Source organism: Cryptomeria japonica, chromosome 10 (genome assembly GCF_030272615.1).
Source record: "Cryptomeria japonica chromosome 10, Sugi_1.0, whole genome shotgun sequence".
Classification (NCBI taxonomy): Eukaryota; Viridiplantae; Streptophyta; class Pinopsida; order Cupressales; family Cupressaceae; genus Cryptomeria; species Cryptomeria japonica.
The window spans coordinates 45,505,421-45,532,733 of NC_081414.1; the positions used below are offsets into that span (position 1 = coordinate 45,505,421).

Sequence of the window (27,313 nt, forward strand, 5' to 3'; positions counted from 1 at the left end):
TAAGAACTTCATGCTAGAACAGGGGCGGCTGCATGAGAGGCACAATTTGGCTTCAAAGAGACTCCATTCTTCGCACAAGGATCTACCACATCTTTTTCAATCATAAGAACTTCTTTACATGAGGTTTTTTCATGTTTTTCTAGTGTAGTTGGCATCATTTTTATAGTTGTATTAGTTGCCATTCTTAAGCAACTGTAGATGCACATTTATATCAGTTTGGTACTTGCATTGGATACATCATTGTAAGCCAAGAATCTTGGCCTTTTGCTTGTCGTTGTAGTTTGTAAGCAATCTCATTGCATTCTAATATCATTGTAGTCACAAGGAGTTTGGATTTCAAGAGTTGTCTCTCTCATATTTAGTTTGCATGCCAACGGATTGTATTAATGTCTAGCTGCTATAGGTGCATATTTACATTGTGTGGGTCATCTATATGCATTCAAAAAGACAAAAAGAATTGCATTTGCATTATGGTTCTTTGCCTGGACATCTTAGTAATCATTTGAAAGCATTTAAATCACATTTGACATCATTTCAAGCAATCATTATTAGATTGAAACATAGAAACAACAAATAAAGAGGTTGTATGCAAAGTGTTTGACGATATTCCTTGAGCCTCTAATTAGCATTTTGAGGTCAGAATTGGCAAGGGATATTACAGTAGTATCAGAGCGGTTCCCTACCATCCTGCTGGGGTTGGAAATCATTGAGCTCCCACAGTTGATCTTAGAGTAACCAACACTCTTGTTTTTGTTTCAGTATGGGCGAAATGAAGTCTATACAGGAACTGATGCCGGAGCTCATGCAGGCCTTTCAAAACTATGATAGGAATTTAACAAGGTTTTTACAACATCCGGAAATTTTGGATCCCTTGTTTGCAAAGAAAAAGAAAGCAAACACTAATACAAATAATCTTATCAGTACAAAGGAAATAATGTAAAATAAGGTGAGTTTTGAAGATAATGTTGACATTATTAGTGGTAAAGAAGTTGTTATTAGTCATGATAACAAGTCTGATCTTTATGACAGCAGTCTTCCACTTGAGCGTAATGATGATTTGAAAGTCATGGCAAGTTCAAAAAGTGTTGTGGGAGTGACCTTGAGTTTTGGCACTCATGATACCAGTTCAAGAATGAAGATTGCATGGAAATATTGACCCATAACAGTTCTGATCTACATGATAGCAGTAATGAAATTTTGCATGAGGATGAGACAACAGTGACTACACATGTGCATGATGCTTCTATTAAATTGTCACATGAAGTTACTCGAGATTTGGGTACTAAGGGTGCAATGTGTGATGCGGATTCATATCATGGGTTTGATTTTTCAGATCAGACCTTAGAAAACAAGCTAGAAGGTTCATATGTTGACATGGAATCCCAGGATCATGAGTTGGATGGACACGCAGTTATATTGGAAATGGGATTGTGTGAAGATACTGTCATATCAGTAGCTTCTACCTTGTCAGTTGAGCCATTCGATGAGGTGCTTTGCAGCAGTACCTTGGATGTTGGTGTGTGCACTAATGATAGCACACAAGTTGCTGCTAATCATGAGATGAGTGATGTGGATATGACCTCATATCACAATGCAGATTTTGGGTCAGAACACTTGCATGGGAATCATTGGTTTTAGAGTCCTCATCATTTGGTTGGGCAACTTAAGGTTAATGATGGCATGATTGCCACATCCATAGAGCACTTTGATGTTGCTCGTCAGATGTTGGTTACGTTTGGTTGGGGTACTCCTATGTCAGATGAGCACGTTGATAGTGGCCTTTCCCTTGCAGAGTTCCATTCACTACGAGAAGCCATTGGGATAATGAAACATAATTACTTGCAGCTACTTGCTGATAGGGACTTTCTTCTCGAGTGGGATTGTATTTGCTACAATGCATTGAAGGGGAAGGAAGAGGAGGTTGACGAGCTCACTCGTGAGCTTGAGGTGACTATGGATTCATTGAAGAGTGCCCAGTTGGTCCTTCAGGAGTCGCAATCATGATTGGAGGAGCTTACAATGGAATTGAGTTTGGCACAGTCTTCACCAGCTACAGATACAGTACAGTTTCCTATAGTGGCAGTTGGTGATGATGTGATATCCACGGGTTGTAGTGGGGATGTGGCTACATCCATCAATGAATTTGGCGCAGTAGTCTCAGATGGGATGAGTACTTGGATTGAGAGCAGCAAAGAACCACATGTCGTGTCAGGTTCTCTTGAGGTCAGTACTATGTTAGATGATGTGGGTGTTTTGCCAATAAAGTGTAATTCAATGCATTGCATAAATAATAGACATGACAGAATACAACATGACATAATATAAAGAAACTCAGATCTTTATTTATTCATAATAATGTCAGTACAATGACAATGACCATACTAACCTTGTCCCCATGAGCAAGGACTCGCTAATATATAAAGGTGACCGGTCAGTTACCCGGTGTCAACTGTCGACAATCGACGGGTTAACTGCCGTCATTAACTCTAATTACATTAAATGTCTTATTGCTTAATTACCCGACAATAGTGGGTTAGATTGTTGACAGCTCTTGTGTGGCAATGGTGGACTCGCCTGAGAGTTCTGTGTTGGTACTTGACGCTACTCCATCATCTTCACAGGAGATTCACAGGATGTCATTTGGTTGGGAGTATGGCTCTCATGTTGATTTGTTTCCCTCTCCTGGAAGCAAATCTGTTACTTCATCTCATGCAACTGATGGTGATAGACAACTTGTTGTGCCGTAGAGTCAGAGTGATTAGTTGCAGGTTTCAGAGGATAAGGTTGATTCGGCCTTATTTCATTTTTACCGTGCCGATACATTTGCTGAGTACCTGCTTGAGAGTTTGAAGTTTCAGGAGGGACCGTTTGGGGTCACTAGGGATACTCTCATTCATGGTTCATGCGCTATGAGACCTTTTGTGGGAGTCATTGTAGGTACTTTGACTATAATGTTTCCTCATAGAGATTTTGTGGTTGGGTTTGCAGAGTAAGTTGCTAGAGGTCCCACCCAATCAGTGATTCGGGATCAGAGATTGGAGTCATCTCTTGATTCCAGTATTGCTAGTGATGAGCCATTGATCGAGGTTGGAGCCTTCTATCGTAATTGCATAGTGGGGAATGCTCATCATTTTTCTTTTGATCCACACACGGAGCACTTGATGCATCGGTTGGGATTGGTTTTGAGATTACACCATCCGTTGTGGGATGGGTATTCACCATCTTTAGTAGATGAAATCGATAGCTGCAAGTTGGATTACTTGCGGAGTCAACACATCCATGGGAGTTCAGTAGAGTATGGAGATAGTTGTGGTGATGCAGATACCTCCAGTTATTCCTATCTCCACAGAGCAGACGGATGTGAGTTTGGTTTGCATTGGGACATGAGTAGTGACAGTTTTAGCACTACTGTTAGGATGAGTCCCATTTGTTGGCTTCACCACTTTTGGCATGATGAAGTTGAGATTAGATTTGAGCAGCGGATGTTTGGGAGTGTTTCTCATGGTAGACTTCCATACTGGCTATGGGATCCAGGGATTGTTCCAGCTGGTGGATTGCTTCTTCCTTCTGTTGGGGTTGACTTAGTTGCACTATACAATGGTATCATGTTGATGCCACATGGTCTGGATGGAGTACTCTACAGAGTGATTTGGGATCCTGGCATTCAATCGAGCATTGAGTGTAGAGTTTGGGATTCTTTGGGTGCATCAGGATTCCAGACAGGGTTTACAGTTGAGCATTGCAGCATGTTCAGTGTGTTGAGAGCATACTTCATCCTTGGCCTTCATGAACATGTTTTGATTTCGATGTACTATTCTTGTGCACAGGGGTTGGATAGTTGGCCTGATGTTTGTTCTTACGCAGTTGTGTTTATGTTGGTGCTACAGGGGTTGGTTGGAGATGTGTGGGACATTTCACAGCTCATCTTTTGGACTTTTGGTGGAGTGGAGTTGCTTCACAGTAGAGATTGCTTGAGGACAAGCAATTTTAGGGAGGGCCGACTGTAATGTCCCCATTTTCGTGAGCATCAGAGTTCGAGGGGTTAGCCTATGATTTTGACCTGCGTAGGCTAGTATGGTGGATTAGAGGGTCCAGTTTGGGAGTTTTGCAGCTCTTTAGGTGGCCATTGTAAGTGTTTATCTCACTAGATCTTTCATTTGTTTTGAGGCATTGATATTTAGAGGTTTCTAGTTTCGTTTTGAGGGACTTACTATTTATAGTAAGTCAGTGAAAGTTAGAGAGGGACCCTTACAATTTTTAGTAAGGCATCCAGATTGACAGTGGGAGCAATGGGGTAGCCAGTGATGAAGTCAAAATCATTAAATAATGGTTATTAATGGAGTAATGACAGTTAACTATTATTAAAGTGTTACTTTAATAATAATTAATTATTTTAAGGGAATATTATATTGACTTCATGTGATTTTATAATTAAAGGGGATTTAATATCATAAAGTCAAATTATAAAGTGCCTATGAGGAATAATATAAAGTTCCAATTTCAAGGGAGATATAAGTGATTATTAATATATATACTTTATATTATTTTGTTTTGCACCAAATGAAAGGATCGACCCTTTTGAAAAGTTATTATAAAGTTTTATTAAAACCCTAAAGTGGATTTCAAAAGTGTTTTAAAGGCATGTAAGAGTTGAGAGGATATAAAAGGTTTCAAAAAGCAAATGAAACTCATTATTGATCATCATTTGTCTTTGCTTTTGGTTGTTGTGCATTGAGACCTAGGGTTTCAGGCATCTTTAGCATTGGAGAACGAAACCTCTTCAGTGTTTATGCAATCTTGAGGCTGTGAAAGACCAGCTGAATTATTGCTTGACTGTGGGCTTCATACAGAGGTCTAGTTGTTGCTTCATTGGATAAGATTTACATTTCTATCAGAATCTTCAAGGGGTTTTCAAAGAATATCTTTTGCAGATTTAAATACATTGAAAGAAGACATTGTTGAAGATCTTCATTATTGCCGCTACGACTTTATATAAGAAGTTCATGCTAGAACAGGGGAGGCTGCATGAGAGGTACGATTTGGCTTCAAAGAGACTCCATTCTTTGCACAAGGATATGCTACATCTTTTTCAATCATAAGAACTTGTTTACATCAGGTTCTCTCGTGAAGAACTTGTTTACATCAGGTTCTCTCGTGTTTTTCTAGTGTAGCTGGCATCATTTTTACAGTTGTATTAGTCGATGTTCTTAAGCAGCTGTAGATGCACATTTATATCAGTTTGGTACTTGCATTGGATACATAATTGTAAGCCAAGAGTCTTGGCCTTTTGCTTGTCATTTCAGTTTGTAAGCAATCTCATTGCATTCTAATATCATTGTAGTCACAAGGAGTTTTTTGCCAAGAGTTATCTCTCTCATATTTAGTTTGCATGCCAACTGTGTGTATTAATGTCTAGCTGCTGTAGGTGCATATTTACATTCTGTGGGTCATCTATATGCATTCAAAAAAACAAAAAGAATTGCATTTGCATTATGGTTCTTTGCCTAGGCATCTTAGTAACCATTTGAAAGCATTTAAATCACATTTGACATCATTTCAAGCAATCATTATCAGACTGAAACATAGAAACAGCAAGTAAAGAGGTTGTATGCAAAGTGTTTGACGATATTCCTTGAGCCTCTAATCAACATTTTGTGGTCAGAATTGGCAAGGGATATTACATTCCCCAATGTTTTTTCATTTACATGGTGATAAAACTGCATAGGTGGTTTCATAACTTTCTTGTTGGTAGTGTAATGCCCATGCCACAATTGCAACTTATATTTCAAAAACCAAACACACAAGGAAACCCATAATTGTGAAGAGAAAACTCAGAAATAGAAGTATTTGATTGATATTGAAATAAAGAGAGCTAAATATATTTATATAAATAAAACACAATAAACCTTAAACTAAACCCTAAAATAACTTAAGTGTACCTTGAGTTATATTATATTACCAAAGTGATTTTGTTAGTAAAAGCATAGCAGCAAAAATCTTTTTGGGAAAAAATCCGCAAACTAAAAGTATAAGGTTTTTTGAAATAATCGGGTTAAAAAATAAAATGTTGAATTGTTTTTGAAATTTATAGGCATTTCCATAGCATTGAGATATAGACAGCTTAGACCATGAATTGCCCAAATGAAAAGTTGTCTAAAATATTAGGATGCAGTGCAGCATGTAAGATTTTTGAAATAATCGGGTTAAAAAATAAAATGTTGAATTGTTTTTGAAATTTATAGGCATTTCCATAGCATTGAGATATAGACAGCTTAGACCATGAATTGCCCAAATGAAAAGTTGTCTAAAATATTAGGATGCAGTGCAGCATGTAAGATTTGCTACTAAATGATTAGCTCACAATATATGAAACACATTTTTACAAAGTTTGTTTTAGGCTCACTACTAAGGAAGCTCACTGCTCCCTAAATGGATTTGCAAGTTAAGGCGCATTTCACTAGGGCAAGATACAATGTTTGCAATATGAAGATCACTTCTCCAGAGAAAGGTACAATGAGATTACAATATTATGCACAATATGAACTCATGAAGATGAAGCATTTGACAAATGCCTGTAGTGCAGTCCTGTTTGTAGCCCAAACTATTCTGTCATACAGATTCAACACACTTCATAATCATCTGTGATATTAATGATATATTTTGCACATAACATTTCTTCACATCAATTCCTATGCTTCGACAAATGCTTTGTTCTTCCTTATATATCCTCCGCACTATCCAAAAGCATCACTTAGGTCAGCTAAAATTGGACCTATCAAATGTAACGTGTGACCTAGAGTAGATCGGCCCCAAATATGTACATTAACCACAAAATTTGGTTGCAGATCAACCAAGTACATAACTGAACCCTAATCATATCACAACACATCTTTTAGTATTAATGAAATATGTTTGGACCATCCGCAAATGAAGGAACACATGATGTCGGTCAATTATCAATACCACTGTGAAGATTGCTCATTGTTAACCTCCTTTACCATCGGGGAGACACTGAAAACATCATGCAAACCAAGAACAAAGCATTGAAGACCATCTACAACATTCCTACGACATCTCTTGAAGGGATCAATCATTATATGTTAGTGCAAATGAGCAACATCACCAAACTAGTAAACACTGTGTAGGTCGGACCAACAACATGAAACCATTACGAAGAATACCATACATTGAAGCACCAACACCTCTGAAACCCTTATCACTGATCCAAAATAGTCTTCACCCACTTCCCAAAACCGCAAGGCCATACCAATCGTTGCAGTAGAATGCGGAACATTCTAGTGACCCAATTGAGACAACTTATACTGATAGACTTTGAACTAGAGATCCAATCCCTATAACTTACTCTGTACAAATAATTGCAACCTGAAAATTGGTAGAATGATATCTGACATACTTCAAAGCATGATTCTAGAGCCGCACATCAAAATCATGCAGAGTGGAAGAATGCAGAGTAGATTACCACGACACAATCACAGGCAACCAAACATCACTGAACTTAAACAACATGGTATAGACACCTAGAGCAAGTAAACTTCAACCAAGACAACTGCAACATATAGACAAAACGAATAAGAAAATGCATACAATCTGCTCCATACCATTTGCTTTGGATTAGTATGGTGACATTAGGTGAATCTCTGGACTGTCTTCTACATCTCTGATCATTGGCACATCTGCACTCCAATATCTTCAACATATACATGCACCATCAAACACATCACTGACCTTTGCACATACTCCAATTATCTCCTCAATGACAATACATACCTGTCAGGCATCAAGTTGACATCAATGACAACATATTTTGCCAACACAATTAACCAACCAATCTTCACAATAACAATTTAGCTGTGTAGAAAATGAAGATAAGAAGTAGACACAAAATTAAACCATGATAAAGTAGACATAAAATTTGAAGTAGACATGGTGAGCTAAAATGTAACATCAAAATATAGACCATTCACTTGTTGTAATAGTATAATACTCTCTTTGGATGGAAGCCTCACAAAAAGAAAATAGATTTAACACTTATTATCTTGTTAATTAATTCAAATTGAAAGATCCTTGTGATGTGCATATTGAAAATTTTATTTAACATTCGAAGTAGATAAGAAGTAGGCACAAAAATAAACCATGTGTGACGACATATTGATGACTAGCATCTGAATATAGATAAAACGAAACCATGATGAAATAGACACAAAATATAAAGTACTAACAACGAGTGAAGATAACCTTAGAATATAGACCATTCACTTGTCATATCATTAAAGTACGATATCTTTGGATGGAGGCCTAACCAAAATAAAATAGATTTATCATTTTTACCTTGTTAATGTAGATTGAAAGATCATGATGTGCACATTGAAAATTTTATTTAATAATTTATTCATATATTTGTTTGTGTCTAAGTTATCGATTCGGGTACGACTATGGATACAAAATCGGCAATTGTTTTTTCTTTCCCTTGGGTACGGGTATGTCCATACAAATAGAATATTTTGATAGCTCATTCATAATTTACAAAAATGAAAATACTCAGGTCTCAAAATGTCATTACACAATGCAAATTCAAATTATAATCGATTTTAATATTCATTTTCTTCAGCAGAAGCATCAAGGTCAAGCACAATCATTTTTCAACTTCATTTTCTCCAACAAAAGTTGTGCCAAGTGTAGAAGCTGGTTCAATTTCATTTTTCAAACATTTGACAAAATGCCAAATCATTAACAACATAAGGAAGGTGATTTCACAAAACATAAGCAAACAACTGCTACATATACATAATGTAAATCAATTGAAATCAATCTTAGTAATGCTGATATAAAGTTTACTAACCCCGTGTTCATAGGCATAGCTCACAAATGCAACTGAAATGATATTTAATTGCTTGCTTGTTGGCATATTCTGATAAAAAAGCTGTCACAAAGTTATGAGAGTGAAATTGAGGTTTTTATTTATGAAATTAAGCTTAGGTATGACCCTTGGTACTTCTTGAGTGCTTGGGTTCTTTGTTGCTCCTTTACAGAAGAACCTACAGAGAACCCAGACACCCAGGAAGAACCCAAGTCGTACCCAAACCCGAATCGTACCTATCCCAAGACCCGGGCTAAAACAAAAGAATCCGGTATCTTAGGTTTGTGTTGGTAGAATTTTGTATAAATACTATTTATATGGCGTGAAGTTATATTGCAAAAAATTGCCTACCATTGACTCAAATGCACTGCTTCCCTACTCTTTGCAAACTTTCAACTAGGTGTGCCTTCTATGCATGCCCCAACAAGCTCCCGTTTGTAGTTGTGCCTTTAAATTATCACACAACTACACTATTCATAAAATATTTCACCATTTTGTAGGTTTCAAGGGTTCCACAAATTGGTGAGACATCAGTTGAGGATTTAGATGCAATTTAAATGAGATTTAAATGCAAAAAAAATGTTGAAAATTGTAGTCAATGATTTTTTATAAAGATGGGATTTCTTGGGGGAAAATCATCTGTGGGATAGATTCACAAAAAATCGGGTATAATCAGGATTTTTTGAATATTTTCGCTTCAGTACATCAAGTATGTATGACTATTGAAAACAACTAAATGACAATTATAACTATGTGACACCAATATAACATCCTTGTATATCTAAACTTGAGAAACTTATTTGGACCAAGAGACTTGGTGCGAATATCTGCAATCTAGTCTTGGGTAGGACAATATTGTAGCTCCATTACTCATCTTCTATCCATGCCAAATGAAATGGCAATGTGCATCAACATGCTTCATGCACTCATGAAAGACGAGACTCTTGGCAAGCACTTAAGTCAGCCAATTCCATTGAGGCTCTTAAGTTTCCAAATAGTTGCTTGTGGATTGATTTATTGGCCGTCTTTGAATCAATTTTAGCTGACAGTTTCTGCTCTTGCTCTATAGGCGTAGATGAAATTTTTCAATCTATCATTGTGAATTTGTCTAACAAACCCTTGTTAGTTTTGGCTGAAAGTTTCAGCCCTTGCTTCATAGGTATAGATGAAGTTTTGCGATTTGTCATTTTGAACTTGTCTAACAAACCAATGTCATATTTTGATTGAGAACCACAAATATGACTATTAGTTTGCCAAACTTCTTCACTTAAATAGTAGTGTCTGAGTCTTAGATTTGTCATGTCAATAGTGGAACAAGAATTCGATTTTACTCGTTCAATTGCTTTGATGTCATTGTCTATAATGATTATGTCATCAACATAAACTACAATTACCACTTTGCCATCCTTGCTTTTTGTGTAGAGTTTGGGATTCGAGGGACTTCTCTTGAATTCTTGTATTCCCAAGTACTTATAATCTTTATGTACCATGCCCTAGGTGTCTATTTTAGCCCATAAAGAGTTTTCTTCAATCTACATACCAAATGTTCCTTCCCAAGAACCTTAAATCCTTGTGGTTGGTACTGTTATCACAAAAGCTTGCACCCTTGCTGAGCTATCAACTCAACAACTTTGTGAAACATGGAAACAACCCCGAAGTGTGGGACCTTGCACAAGGGGGTTGAATCTCTGGAGAAGGCCGACTTTCCTTCTCAATCCAGGTGTAGGTGTTGAACCAATTCAACACTTCAAAACTTACTCCTAATCCTATTCTAACAACTTGCAGAGGTAAAGGGAAGAGATAAATGCTTAAAATAAAAGGAGGTGATGCACCAAGAAGAGATTGTTTCTCTCCCTACTCGAAATGACATAAAGAATCAACTGAAACACTCAGGAGATGCACAAACTTCAGTTGTTTGAGTGACCCCAATGCATGTATGGAGGTTAGAATTCACTGAATGTCAAGAGGGGAGAAGGTTTCCCACAAGTCACACTCAGAATTAAGTTAACACAACATATATGAGAGAAGAGCCACAAAACATACACCTATGATGAAGGTAAGGAAACATACACAACATACATAAGTTTGAAGGAAGGCAAGAATGGTGATTTTCAATTCATTATAAGGCCAATGCCCAAACTTACAGTTGCATAAATGCAAGGTAAATAGAAGAGAAGTGAAAGAGCATGGAATAGCTCAAGCCAGCAGGGAGAGAACCCTTTACAATGAGGCTTAACAACCTTTATATAGAAAAATGGTTACAAGAGTGATCATGACCCCTGTTTGTGCAGGGAAATGTCAGTCTGGGAGTGCATGCACTTGACTTCTGTACATGCAAGCAACCTAGCCATACCCGGAAAAGGCAACCCTGAGAAGGGTGGATTGACTGACCTTCCAAAGTCAGAGCATGCAGACATGACATAAGTCACCACAACAAGCATGGCCCCGTACCTCTCCTGATGGAAATCTTGCCAAAAACATTAAATGCACCCCTGTGGCTCCACAAAAGAAGGTGCACAAGTCACAAAAGTCGGAGCATTTAAAGCTTTGAGTGTTGATCATGCCATCCAGAAGTGTTGCCAGTCGGAAAGAAGTCCGAGGACTTCGTAAACTCGGGTTCCCGAAGTGGGGAAGACAAGGAAAGAACTTCGGAACCTCGAGGTTCTGGGAAGGAGAAAGGAGAGTAGCAGGGAACTTCAAAACCTCGGGGTTCCGGAGTTCCGGAGAACTGAAAAAAGGGCTAAGGAAGGAACTCTGGAACCTCGAGGTTCTAGAGATCCGAGAAAGAAGGGAAGCAAAGAAAGAGAACTTTGGAACCTCGGGGTTCTGGAGTTCTGGAGGAAGAAAGGCTAGGAGGGAACTTCGGAACTTCGGGGTTCCAAAGTTTCAGAGAACTGAGAAGGGAAAGGAACTTCGGAACCTTGGGGTTCCGGAGCTCCGGGGAACTGAGAAGGAGGCAAGGAAAAGGTGGGACTTAGCAAAGGAACTTTAGAACCTCGGGGTTCCGGAGTTCCGAGGAAGGGAAGAAGAAGAGAAAGGAACTTTGGAACCTCGGGGTTCCGGAGTTCCGGGGAATAGAAGAGAAGGGGAAAGAAAGAGAGAAACTTCGGAAACTCGGGTTTCCAGAGTTCCGGGAAAAGAAAGGAGAGACAACAAAGGGAAGGAACTTTGGAACCTCGGGGTTCCGGAGAAGAAAAACAAGAGAAGGCAAAGAGAAGGAACTTCGGAACCTCGGGGTTTCGGAATTCCGGGGAAGGAAGAAAAGGCTAAGGGAGGAACTTCCTCCAGGCAAGGCAACACCTCATACTTCATAATTTTTCTGCTTTTCTCCTTGATCAACTGGGGCAGCGCTGGTCCATGGATCGTATCTCTGATCGGTCCTTACTGATGGACCAAGGGTGTTATAAAATGACAATAGGTACATTTACACTTCTTCCCAAAAGTCTCTATTTAGGAAGGCACTCTTTATGGCCATTGGGTGTAGTTCTTGCCAAGTTGTGTTGCCATGGATAGAACCATTTGGATTGTCTTTATTTTGGTAGTAGTAGCAAATGTTTTCTTATAATTAGTTCCTTTATTCGTTGATCTCCAATTACATGTCTTTCAAAATAATAAAATTCCATGAGTCAGCCTCTAGTTGCACCTCTTTCATAATTCCATGAGTTGACCTCAAATTACACCTCTTTCGCAATAATAAAATTCCATGAGTCAGCCTCCTGTTAAAGCGAATATAACAAACTATCATCCAAACTTTGACATCAACCACCTTTGTCATCAATTTCAATATTTACAACAAAGGCATTTTGACATTAATGATCATGTTTCCAATAATCTCCCTTCTTTAACAAAACACACTTTGACATTTGTGACAACAAGGTTTGAGAACTTAGCGAGTACTCCGTAGGACTCGCCCAACTCATGAGTACTGAGGTTGGCCGAGTTGAGTTGACTAGGACTTGTGAGTCGTAGGCTCAGATTCTCTGGTCCGCCTGTAGCCGCACCCAACAATTTTAAAACAAAAAAAGATTGATTTCTTTTTTTCATTTGTACTTCAATCTCATCGATTTCATGAAGCTGAATAGTGACATAGCAAGGGAAGGAGTAGAGAAGACAAGTATTTGGGGTTGAAATACTAACAAGTAATTTTTATTTTCTGTTCTTTGGTTTTTTCTTGATTTGAACATGAATTTTTTTTGAAAAAATAGGGGAATTTTGTCAAAATCTTTTCCAGTTCCCTTCACCTCTTGTTTCCTAACATTTTTAGCTTATATGTAGATTCTATTTTTTTTTAAATGAATACTTATCTTTTTTCTTGTTGCTGTTTTTTTGCAAAACCCTGCTGACTTTTTCACGTTAAAAAAACAATGTCAACTTCAAGTTCAACACAAATGAGTGGTAGAAGAGTTCCTGCATGGAAGTATGGGATATCGAGAACTCTCAAGGGCCACATCACTTGTATTGAATGCATGCAATCAAGACAGGTGGAATCAATAGATTAAAATACCACCTTGCTAAAATACTTGGACAAAATGTGATGATATCCTAAGGTGTTTGAAGAGATTTCTAGAGAGATGAATGCCCTACTTTTTGAGTATGAGATGAACAAAAAGAAGCAAAAGACAAAGGAACCAATTGCAGTAGTGATGAGTCATAATGTATCTAGTTCTATGGCTACAAATTCCTTTGTTGGCTCAAGTCCACACTTCTGTCAATCACATTCATCAATTGGTGAGAGCCTCGAGGGTTCTTTTTCTACTTCTAGCTAGATTCCTTCACCATCACCAAATTTCTTTGCTTGACTCAATGTTTTAGAAGCACAATCTTCACTTGAAGGTACCGCTTGGAATAAAGAAATACGCCATGAGGCTATAGGATGGCAACAATAAATTTTTGGTACTATAATAATTTTCCGTTCAATGTGGAGACTAGCCCGTATTGGGAAGGTGGTGAATGCATTGATGGTTGCGGGTAAGGGTTTTAAGACTGCAACAACTAGAGATTTGAGTGGGCCATTGCTATAGAAAGCCATAAAAAATACATAGCTTGTGGTTGATGATCAAAAGAAAGTATGGTGGAGAAAAGGCTACAACATCTTATTAGATGGATGGAAGAGGACTCTCAACTTTTAATGGCTTGTAATGGTACATTGGTGTTCTTGAAGTCTATAGATTGCTTGCCTGTAGTCAAAAATGTTGAGGCTTTGTGCAATCTATTCGATGGGGTGATCCGGGAGGTTGGGGTTGAGAATGTTGTCCAAATTATCACGGATGATGCAGGTGCATATGTAGCCATAGGCAGACTACTTATGGAGAGGCATCTTACGATATCATGAACTCTTTGTGCTGCACATTGCTTGATTTGTTGTTAGAGGGCATTGAGAAGATTAGATGGGTCAAACTGTGGTTGAATATGCTAAATAGATTACCATATGTATCTACAACCATTCTTGGGTCCTTTCTTTGATGAGAAAACACACAAATGGCAAGGACCTTGTGCAACCAAGAGTAACACAATCTGCTAGCCACTTCCTCACTTTGCAAAGCATTCTTGTTGCAATTCCTCATCTCAAGCAAATGTTTGTGTTTGATGCTTGGTTGTAGTCTCCATTTTCCAAAAAAGTTGAAGGGGAGGAGATTGCAAGAACAATTTTTGTTGACACATTCATCAAAATTGGAGAGGATTTAATCATAGAGAGTAACAAATACAAACATAAAATTTATACAACATGATCTATTTGCTGTTTTTTTGGGGGGGTTAATTTTGTAATAATTTGAAGTTTGTTTTCAATTTTTAAGGTGATTGAATCTTTGGTCAGGGTTCTTTGTATGGTGGATGGGGAGGGTATGCCAATGGGTTTCCTTTAGGATGCCATCGATAATGCAACATAGGCCATATTGCATTATTATGGCAGAAATAAAAAAATTGAAATAATTTGGCAAAACCCCAGACGTCATGCGGTAAAACATTACTCCTTCACTTTTGAGGAAAAAATCAAGCAAAATCCTCCCATGATTTTTTGTGGAAAAAAATCAGAAAACCCCAAAATAATTTTTTTTATAATTATAAAAATCTGAAATAATTTTTTATAGACATTATAAAACCCAAAAATAATTTTTTAAGTGACAAAAATTACAAAAACCACCAAATAATTTGTAAGGGAAAAATTAAAAACCTTTCCATGATTTTGTTTTCAATCAAAAATACCAAATAAGAAACCACAAACTTTGTAGTAACCAAACTACATATCGCATGCTGAAAACCCACTAATAGTGTCAAAATGTGGGTTGAAACCACCAAAACACTATTGCCAAATTCATGGCTACAAAACACAAACGTGTGGGAAGAAAGACAGGCTTCAGTCCTAAAACACACCCGAAAAAAAACGACAATCTAGCTGCTGCCAAAAAAACTCAGATGCCCTATAAATTGTGAACAAAGAACTTGCGATTTAAAAAAACGCGGGAAAAAGTTTGCGGAAATATCAGAAAAAAAGACTGCCATGAAAATCGTCATGAAAACCCTTTTTCGTGAGCAGAAAAAACGAACACGCCCAGAGCGCTACGCAGACAAAGGAAAAAAACGACCCAGAAAATCCGATGCCTAGAGAACCAACGCCCAAAAAAATCACGCGATTTAGGCCCAAAAAAATTAAAAAAACCTTGAAAATTTCCAAAAAATGTGCCAATAAAAACCCTCGATTTTTTTTCAAAAAATAATAAAACAAAAAATTTTTGGAAATAAATTTTAGGTAGAAGCTTACGAATTTTTATTAAAAATTTTGCCAAATCCTAAAAAATCTCATCGACCCCCTTTGATACCATGAAAAATTAATTGCTCAAATAATCGAATGTATTAGCCAAGGAGATGAAGGCTCCTTAAATAGAGATTACAAGACGGTGTTCTAAAAAGAACACCCCGTTTAACTAAAGCTTAAAAGCTAAAAAGCAAAAATGCTAAAAAACTAACTATGCCTTCCAATAAAAGAAGCAATAGTTAAGCTAAACAAATTAAACAAATTAAACGAACTAAATGACCATTAATAGAACAACTAGACATAGTTGACTAAATATAATTAAATATTCTAATAGTCTAGGTCGAGACACTAGGGTCAACATAGGTCATACTGACACTTACATGAAGTGACGCAAGATGAAACAATCAAAACACGACCACAAGACAAACTCGAACCTACATATGCGTGTGTGGAGACTTAGATGGCATCACTTGCCTATTCCAGTGTTTGTATCCCTCTCTCCAATGATTCTCTCTCTCTCTATCTTGGAGGGCAAGGTGGATCATCTTGCATCCATCTTAGAAACCACAACTATAGTTAGCCCATAACATTTAATCATCATCAAATACATTGAAACAAAACAATAATCATATATTATTGGACATTAATGATAAATATTAAATACACATATGCTCGATTAAAATCACCCATCTGATGTAAACCCAATCCGCATTTAAATTTACCCAATAATACCTTGTAAGTAAAAAATATTGTCAGTGTCATAAAGAGGGGTGTAACAGTATTTGCAGATGGATTGGACTGGATCATGGATCTGTTTTGAACTGAATCTGGATCTGGATAGTCTATAGGCAGATTCAGTAATTTAGTATAAATATGCAAGTTTAGATGTCATCAAGTATTGGAAAATAAGGAGCGGCCTGCTTCATCCCTTTCTTGCAATTTACGGCCTTGTTTTGTTATGTCTCTGCTATTAGAGCTTTAGTTGCAGTAGTTTGCTTCTGTAATAGTCTAGCCTTGAGTGTGGGTTATTAGCATTGTGCATCTTCCATGACTGATATATGACACACCTTAAACAAGGTTGTATTTTGGAGGATGCTTTAGTGCAGGTATTTTGCTTGAACCTTCATTTATTATCACAAGTTTGGCAGGTCAGGATTTATTTTTCTTTCAGGTTTTGTGATTAGACTGAGTTTGTATTAGGTATAAATTATAATTAGCTTGTCCATTTATTGAATTTATACCAACTCACACAATCAGATGTTTCTTGTTTTTGTGGTCATTCCTTACAACAGAATTAGTTTGTCCATTTATTGAATTTATACCAACTCACACAATCAGATTTTTCTTGTTTATTGAATTTATACCAACTCACACCATCAGATGTTTCTTGTTTTTGTGGTCATTCCTTACAACGGATTCCAAGGTTTGGCCTTTTTTTTCCATAATAAGCACCTCATACTTCGTCAGCACCTTAGCACCTTCAATTGCAGTTCATATAAAATCCCTTTTGATTAGCATCTTCATTCATACTTGTTTGTTAAACTCTCACACATTGGGTTTTGAGTTGGATTTGAGAGGAGGTCTCACTTTCATATATTAATGCTTCAATCAATTCTAACATCCAAACATGATTAGTCTTGACTTTCATTGCTATTGTTACCTTTCAGTGCTTGGTTGCTTCTCTTTGCTTTTACAGATTGCTTGCTAGTGGCTGTCTAATTCCTCATTTGTCTTCTTTTGATTGCATTTGCTTTAGGAATGTTTTCTGTTCTTCCTCTTTTAATCTTGCGTTTCAATCTTGTTTCATAGCTTGTTTCACACAAAGCCTCTTTTCTTTCCACTCCTTTGCTCTCCTGAGTTTTGTTTGTCATATTTTATACCTTTTGTCATAATCACGATCTCCTTAGCTTTTACATCTGCTTATCACATTTTTCATTTGTTTTCACACTTGTAGTTCTCATTACATGTACTTTCCTTTTCTGTTGCACCTCTATTTAGTTACATTCTCATTTGCATGTATTTCCATTCTCTACTTTGTACTTTTAAAGGTGTTATCCATTCTCCTCTTATTTGCTATTGCTATTTTTTTAAATTGAAAAAAGTGCTTTCCAAGAACAGAAAGTTTCATCATTAAATAGTTAATCGTCTGAGCATAATGCTTAACAAGGGGATTGCGCCCCCTATTTAGGCAGGGGAAAGCACCCGAGCCTGCACCCCAATGGGCAAAGAGTTCACATCTCTTCAAAACCACTCAAACTTGTCTTGTACAATCAAAGGCCAACTCTTGTATTTATTTATCCAGTTATGCGCTGATTTCATTTACTTCACAACTTCTTTCACTGCTGTAATTCCTATTTTCTCAACTCTACATCTTTTGCAGCATCCTGGAAACAATGGTAGTCTGTGAACTCCTCCTTTCCACTTGAATTTACTGTGTTCTTTTAGTTTTCCCCTGTTCTCTTTGGTTTCATAACACATGTTTCATTTCCTGCACATCTCAGTGATCTTTTGGTGTCTCCAGAATCCATAGTTTTCTTCTTGTTCCAGTTCTTGCATTTTTTGGCTATTTCAACATCGTTCAAGTCCTATTGAGAGTATTCTGTTCTCATTCCAGCTTGCTCTTGCATTGGTTATCAGTTCAGACTTCACACTATATGTTTCATTTTTGTGTTTGTCTCCTCCTCTATCCTGGCCACTCACTCCCCTTTTCCCCCCTCTGCTAACAAATGATTGAAGGAGAATGTTGGAAAATGGACCTTGAAGTGTTTGAGATTGAGTTAAGGGGGTCTTTAAATGCTTCCTTTTAACCTCTCATAAGTTTTTTATTTATTTTTTTCTTTTCTTCACTGCTGTTGAAGAAGAATTACAAGCACACTTGGAGATTGCAGTATTGTGGAAGATTATATGCTGGGTTTGGGAAGAAAATTACTTCTGAATGAAAAGAGAAATGATTTTCTTCCAATCATAGCTGCAATGATTTGCCTCACAAGTTAGCTCGTTGGTTCAAGTGTAGGAAAGGCCCCTCAGCATGCACCATGTAGAACATGTTGATTTCTTGCTTGCTCCATTTGGTGTAGTGCTCTGCTCATGCGATTTGGTTTTTATGATTACAGGTTGGAAGTTTGATTGTCTAGGCACAAAGGGTAGAATATTTTACTTGAAATGGTGATTTACTTTTCTCAGTTATGGGGTAAGGGGCCACAATACGCCCCTGAAAAATATGTATTGGTTCTATATTAAATTTCTCTTCAATTTTTCAGTTTTGTGAAGAGAGATATTTAGGGACTGAAATTAAGTATGTCACGTATTGTTTTCTGTGTATGCCAATATCTGCTTTTGCTATCATTTATGAAATAACACTAATTAATGTTGCTCTAACATTCCATTGCGAGGCTTTTGCTATCATTTATGAAAGAACACTAGATAATGTTGCTCTAACCTTCCATTGGAAACCTTGTTAACACTTAATTTGCTTAGGATGTAGCAAATTGATCCTGTTCTGCTTGGTAAGGATTTTGATTAGTCATATATTTCTGAACTTATTAATTGCAGATCTTGTATCCTACAGCTTCTAATTCTTTTACTAATGAGGTTTTCCAACTTTTGTCCCTCGTTTCAGACTTTGCAAAGCCAGGCAGGCAGGTGTATCAAAGGAAAAACGAGACAAGCAACAAAAGGTAAATCAGGCGATAGAGGATAAACTGTTAACCGGTATAATAGATCATGAGCAAAATATTTAATCATTCATGACAGTTTTGAATCCATAATTATATATATGTTCAAACATCAAAATTATAAAATATAAATTGTATCAGTGTATAACTATAAGAAGAGTGATACTCATGAATCCATAATTGCCAATAAATATCAATAAATATAAAAAATTAGAATATTTTGATACCTTATTCATAATTTGGAAAAATGAAAATATTTGAGTTTCAAGATGTCATTACACAATGAAAATTCAAATTATAATCAATTTTAATATTCAAGGTCAATATCAACATTTGGTTCAATTTCATTTGAACCACAATCAATTGGATTGCCACTACCACTAGCTGTGTCAAGTGCAGAAGCTGGTTCAGTTTCATTTTTCAAACATTTGACAAAATGCCAAATCATTAACAACACAAGGAAAATGATTTCACAAAACATAAGCAAACAGCTGCTACATATGCATAATATAAACCAACTGAAATCAATCTCAGTAATGCTGAAAAGTTTACTAACCCTGTGTTCATAGATATAGCTCACAAATGCAACTGAAATAATATTTAATTGCTTGCTTACTGGCATATTCTGAGAAAAAAGCTGTCACAAAGTTATGAGAGTGAAACTGAGGTTTTAATTTATGAAATTATGGCTGGGTATGGTCCTTGGTACTTCCTGGGTGCTTGGGTTCTCTGTTTGTCCTTCTGTGAAGGACCCACAGAGAACCAGGCTGGAAGAACCCAAGGCTGTACCCGAACCGTACCCGTACTGGGACCCGAGCTAAAAAAGAAGAACTCAGTAACTTAGCTTTGAAGCATCTGCAGATTGGAGGCATTAAGTGTAGACATTATGTTTTCAGTTATTGTGTTAACGAGTGACAAAAAATGATGATAAAAAATGGATGAAAGTATTGGCACAACAAGCAACTAGGGAGAATGAATTTCCAATCCAACCAATTAGTTTTAAAGTGCAACGGTTGTAAGAAAATAAAACTGGGTAAGCTCAATGTAAGGTGGTTGGGACCCTTTAAAATAAGAGAAGTATTAGAGAATGGAGCCATAAAACTAGAAAACTTGGATGGTACCTTGATGTAGAAGGCCACCTATGCAATCAATATGTTGGAATGGATTACTACCCAAAATGAAAATTTAACAAGAATGAAGTAATATTGGAGGAAACACCTATCATCAAGAAGCCTAATGGAGTTGCCCTAGCTCGCACACAACCACATTTAACAAACTATCTGTTTGGACCACCAACCAAATGGATAGGGTGTATGACAAAAAATTGAGACTGCATGTTCCATAATTTGGAGAAAAGACAGTTTACATCAGCCAATGAAAGAATACTTGGATCGAAAATATGAACAAGGCCCAAGAGTATGATCCCTAATGATGGCCGGACATTAAATGATATTGGAACAATCAGGATATAATAATACCATAAGAAAATATGTGAAGAAGCATCAAGTAATGCCACTGCCAACAGCAAAACCATAAACACCCAGACTTTGGTGGACTATGCACGATACTGTAGCCAAGCTATCTATACACGACAATGAAGTTAGGTGGTGTCAACAACGAGGAGGAAGATTTATCAACTTTCACCAAAATGTGAATGAAGATATGAAAATAAGTCCCATGCTTGACAAGATTTTTGAACTGGAATACCTGATAAGTTGTGTAATTGAAGGCTATAAAAGACTGTATGACTCTTGTATGTCAAGAAATGAAATGGGGATAACATTAAAAACATTAAGTTAGAAGGGTGAGAAGAGGAAATTGGAAAATAAGCAGAAATTAGAAAAGAAAAAGAGAAAATATTATGTTGAATATTTGAATTTACAAAATGAAGGAAAAAATAATAAAATGAGATCAAGTTTTACATGGTGAGAAAAAGCAAGGTAAAAAAGAGACTATGTTGTATGAGATATAAAATATGTCGTACATCCAAGATACATAGTATGGTGACAATAATCACTATCTCCTTTTGAATACATCGTACAACCTATTCAATATGTACAACCTAAGCATATGATCATTCAACACATCGCACAATGGATAACTCATCTAGTACGCAGTTCAAGGTGGCAAAGGTTCAAATCATACAATTATCTCCTTCAAAGTATATTGTACAACATCATCCCCTCGTCATATGGCCTTGGGTATCTCTCATCATTGTACAGCACCATTGTCACAACACAACATTATTTAAGAAAGTTCTCTTTCACTGTACCATGACCACTATCCTCCTTCCTCATATGGCCAATTTCTCCTTACATAGTATGGCCAATAGTCTTGCACATCATATGGCAACAAGAAGGGAGCAATTTTTCTACCATATGTCATCCTCTAAAGAAAGGTGTATGAAAAAAGAAGAATTTAAATATGTATGGCAGCAAATGGAGTCCACATTGTCCATACTTTGGAGAAAGGATGAGATACATTAGTTATGAACTTGATATAGATAAGGCATGCCAAGATCACGACGACTGCAAGAAAGAAACAGTTTCGTCAACCAATGGAGGAATACTTGTATCGAGAAGATGAACAACGCCCAAGTGGACTACCTCTAATGATGGTCGAATGTTATATGATAGTGGAACAATTAGGATATAATGATGTTGTAAGAGAATATATAGAGAAGAATCAATTAATTAGGATATAACTATGTGTCCTTTGCTTTGGGCTCCCAGTTTGTTCTTATAGAGTTGGGTGACTCCCTTTGTGTACAAAGCCTTGTTGTACATGTAAATCAAAGAGGCAGTTGCTAAGACGATTCAAATTTTGCTTGTTTTTCAATTTCAAGTAAAACTACTCCTTTCAATAGATGGTTTTGAAAATCACTGGTGGCAGTTTCAAAACCACTAGCGACAATTTCAAAACTCCACTATTGACAGTTCTCAGCCTTCATCTTCCAGAATCCATAACTTCTGCATGTGGAGATGTATTACTTTTTGAGAGGAACATGAATATGTAAACATATTCAACTCTTGATGCCTTAAAAAGGATGTTTTTTGGCCTCATAACTTGCTGCAGCTGAATTACCTTTCCTCTAAAGGATGAGCTCACTCCTAGATCCTTGGTCAAGTTCACATGGCTAAATTGCTGACTGGACAAATAAATTGTTTTTTATGGGGGGAAGAGTTTGACGGCTTTCATGCTGGGCTCTACCCTTTAGTCTTAAATGAGAGTGGAAGAGTGTATTAAAGAATGGACAATTTTTGGGTTTACAGGATTTGAATTTGATACTTTCTGTAATGGGCTGCCCCTATTTGTCAAAAACTAATTTCCCAATCAGCCTTGTAGAATTTTGTCAAACAGTTGATGTGTATTAACTCGCTGCCCTTGCTGATGAAGAATCTTCAAATCAGACTAAGAGGAATTTTGTGAAACAGTTACCATGCTTGGGCCAGTGCTGTTCTTTTTACCTTAGTAGACTAGTTAATGGTTTAGTTGACACCTGCTGCGTTTTGGTTCTCTTGCTTTTCATACATTCATTCATATATTTGCACAACAAGTTTACACACAACTAATTTTTATTATTTATACCACAGATTTATGCCATTTCAATTAAACAATTCTCAGAGCTAATAAAATCAGTTATATTACTCCACAAACAACTCAACAATAATGTCTTGTTCCTCACATGCTATCAAATGATCATTCGCTGTTGTAAAAACTAGGAGGATGGAAGTTAGAAATCCATGAACCTGTACATACGCTGGTCCAAATTACAACACTCTTCACTAATTATTCCAGCTAGAAATAACTCCTCCCAGCAGGTTCTGTTTCTGAGTTTCTCACGCCATGACTTGCTGCAGCTTCCCATGCCCTCATTACAAGGTAAATTGAGTTCGCATTGCAGTGTGGAGAGAGCGGCGACTTCACAAGGAATTTTCCTGCGATTTAAACTGCTAGCTGGTTGCAAAAAGGCTGACCACGAGCTCACTATTGCTCTTCATTGTGCCTGTTGCTGCCAGAAACATTAATTCCTATGTTGAAGGGTAATATTCTAACTCCACATTCAGCAACTTTCCCAATCAGTGCATTATGTGCCACACCAAGTTGAGTGAGACCCACGCCCAGTTCAGTCACAAAGTCACTCCCAGCCCAAGAAGGTCACAACCAGCAGTAGCCTTGGTGTTGTATGAATCTAAAGGGTTCAGCATTAACATCTGGCCTGTATATTGCTGAATACGAGTTCCCTGTATAATCTTCTTCCAATATGCCTGGCTGTAGCAGATTTAATGTCTAGTCTTCTTCCAATACACCTGGCTGTAGCAGATTTAATGTCCAGCAAATTAGTTTGGTTCTCTGTTCACTGAATGGTGAGTTCGGGCTGTATTAGCTGTGTCAAAACTTCGGACTTAACATTCATCATGAGCCCTAGCTTCTCCTGTGTGAATTTCCCTTATTTGCAAGCTGTGAATATGTTGCTCATAACCTTCGACTAATCTGAAGTTTTCACTGTGAATTCTGAACAAAGCATTTTGCAACTGGAACTTCAATACCAAATATCACAGAATTTCGGATATTACTCCTTACCAGTTTAATAGACCCTGCAGATGCTAAACTATCCTAGACTGAAAGTTTCGATCTCTTCTTTGATGCTAGTTTAGATTTTATGATTTCCCAAACTTGATCTTTCACAGGCAAGAGAAATGTTGCTGACGAGGGATTTCGTCCTCGAGAGCCAAAGATTTTCCAGAACTAATTCCAGAAACACAATTTCCCAGGACACACAAATTCCCAGATGATTTTTCCAGCATTCAATGCACACATTTGTTACTTCATTTTGGCTCCAATCCCAATGCATCACGAATGTGGGATAAATGTTAAATAGAATAAAATTTAGTTATCCCCTTATGTCTCCAAAAGAAGGGGTACTTCTAATATTTCTTTTTTTAACATTAGCTTCAGCATTAAATAACCCCTTAAGTTAAATAATTAAATTTAACTTTAGAAACTTTTAGTTTTTGCCTAAATAATTAATTCTTTCATAAAAAATGCAATCCAGGCGAATGAATAAATGCACCAAAATGAAGTTGACCAAAATTGCACCAAAACATTTCTTGACTTTGTGCCCAAACTGACTTACTATAAATAGTAAGTTCCAGAAAACCCTATCAAATCAACTCCATTTGGCTCGAAACTGAATTTGCCTAGGCCAAATCCATCACAGATCCCTGCGAAGTCCTGGTTAGCCCTCGGGACCATGACAAAAAGGGCTAACGACAAATCGCCAGATTACTGCTAAAAAGGGGACATTATACTTTCAAAGGACATATGTCTTTGAGAGTTTTGTTGATGTGTTTTTTAGGACACTTCGAATAGAGATTAAAATACTAAGTGTTCTATCCTCTCTTGAATAAATAAACCTCATATGCTAAAGAATATGATCAAATGAGACAACTCCAAGGTTTACAATGCCAACATTTGACTTTAATTTTTGGATAGACTCTGTGTATGATGTGATATTTCTGGTAATCACAAAGGGAATTATGTTGTGGAATCACAGCTGGAATGTGGAACTGAACTTACCGGGAAAATAAAAGACAAAAGGAATAAAGGGTTGAGAGGCCAAATTTAATCCTATGGGCAATGATGACAAAGGATGATGCTCTGATAGATGGATTCCATAATCAAGCCTTGCTTCGCCATGCATAAACAATTACACAAAACTAATGCAATCTCCAAAGGACAATGAATGGTTTTCATATTATGAGCATGCTTTCAAACACCCAATACTGATGCAATTCTAGTGAATATCCATAATCGAACTAGTGCCTGATGAGGTTCAGACTAACCATACACTTCAACTTACAATCAGCAAATTACAAATGGTATGAACCGGAATTCCATCAAATACCATCACATTTCTCCATTATAATCAATGAACTTCAACTATATTTGAGAAGTAACAAGAAACCATGCAAATTGTAGAAACAACACGTAAAGATCCACCATGCTTAAATGAAAAGCATGTATTAATTTCAACAAGTCTTGGCAACAACTTTGAGCTTCCTCCTCGTACTCTACTGCTAACTACTATCTAACAACTATCGATCAACTATTAACCTTTATGAATGAGATGAGTAAGCCTTATATAGAGGTCTCAATTACAATTCAAAGACTCTAATTGATTCAAATCAATGGTCGAGATTCTCATGATGAAACCCTAATTAGGGTTAGTTACAACTAACTTGCTTCGACCAATGAGCTTATTAAATCATTTAGGACACGTGTCCTTTTAATACGGGCCAACAAAAAATGAGGTTAGGTATGTTGAACAATCTTCGATGCAGTGCCATGTGTCACTCCTTCACTAGATGAGTCAAATACATTGAACTTGGACATGCCGACGTGGAGTAACTCAATTGGAGGATGAATAGTTACCACCTCAGTGCGCACATCTTGTCCTATAGATCATCACAAAGAAGTGTTTGTGGTGGGGCAATATCTCTTGATACTCAACATTTCCAAGCCTAGTGTGATGTTGATGGTTTATACTCCCAAAGTGCATCACCTTGGTGATTCTAACTTTGATTATCTCTTTTGAAACTGACTTGATCACACTTGCATTTCACCTTGATCCTTGCATTGATGTGGGGGTATCCCCACTTTGCAATTGTTTCTTTCACATAGCCTATCTTGATGTAGAGCCCTTCACTATGAAGCAATCCTTATTGATCTCTCCTTGCTGTACTGATTGTGATCTTGGATTTGCGAAGGAAAATCAAGATCGTCATAAAATTTCCTCATTTTCATTGCTATGCCTTGAATATCTAGAACTATGATATGCAAGCCTTGAATAGGTGACCTTCTTGAACACATGAATCTTGATGTGGAGATGTTTCTCTTTGTGCCTTCTGGTGTATTGGGATGTCCTTGCATGCCTCTAAGGTGTTGCTCCCTCTTTCCATGATTCGACTCCTTGAAGTAAGAATCTTGATGTTGCAATAGCATCGTTTGCATTGTGAAGTCCCGTTAACCTAAAAAGAAAGAGAAATATTTGTGAGCTATATCAATAACATTGCATATAATCATAATTTATGAAACAAATTTACCCCTTGAGTCTAATCTCTTTGCATCCTCAAGTTCACATTCCTCAAATTCACTCAGATCTGCATTAGTGTATTTGCTGATGGCACTTCATCCTTGTTAAGTTCGCACCCTTGTACCTGCTGCAATTTGCCTACATGTCTGATTTCTTCTCCAGACTTGTCTTGAACTTTATTTGATTGCATTGATTTGATGTCAAATGATGAATTTTGCAACCTCCCTTATATAGGCAATCTAAATTAGGGTCGCATCCCTTAACCTAGGCGGACCTTGCCTTAACAAATTTCTTCCTATTTTCCCTTTGGGCGCAAATAGACCTTAGGCTTGCATTAGTGGGATTCATGGTCATGCTTGCACAAGCAATGTTGAGCGGGATTTTGGAGCTTATATGCACAATATAACATACTTAGTGAGTCAGCTGTGTTCAGGGTTTGTTATCTTCCTTGATCAAGTCAGCTGAGCAAAAGGATTTGTGGATTGGGTACATACAAATAGGGGTCAAGTTCCCCTTTCAAAAACACAGTCTTAGGATTCTACGTATGTTTGAAGTCTGATTCTCATGCCTATAGGTCTGATTTTCCACCTGTAGGTGTGAGTTTCCAACTTTAGGTTTGATTTATATGTCTTTGAGGTCTGATCGGACCTGATCACCTCTTTTATTTCCTCCCCTTAGGTGCATATGAGCCCTAGACTTGCACCAGTGGGTTTGATAGGCATGTTTGCACAACACTAGGTGAGCAGATTTGAGGTAAGGGTTTGCACAAAGTTGAGCTGAGTGGCTTTGAATAGGTGATATGCACAAATGTTAGAGCACATATGGGGGTCATGCTTGCAGAGCGGGTTTAACACTTGTTTGCACAAGTAGAAAGTGCTGGCTGAGCGCATCTTGAGGGTTGATTTGCAGAA

General features: G+C 37.2%; 1 protein-coding gene across 5 annotated transcripts in view; it reads left to right on the forward strand.

The window, feature by feature from the left end:
- LOC131029430 (transcription initiation factor TFIID subunit 10) overlaps window positions 1–27,313 on the forward strand; it is a 128,383-nt gene that overhangs the window by 59,058 nt on the left and 42,012 nt on the right. For all 5 annotated transcript variants that reach the window (XM_057959924.2, XM_059213168.1, XM_057959906.2 and 2 more), the window contains exon 5: window positions 19,252–19,309. In XM_057959924.2, the coding sequence (XP_057815907.1) occupies window positions 19,252–19,309 (58 nt within the window). The remainder of the gene's footprint in view (window positions 1–19,251; window positions 19,310–27,313) is intronic.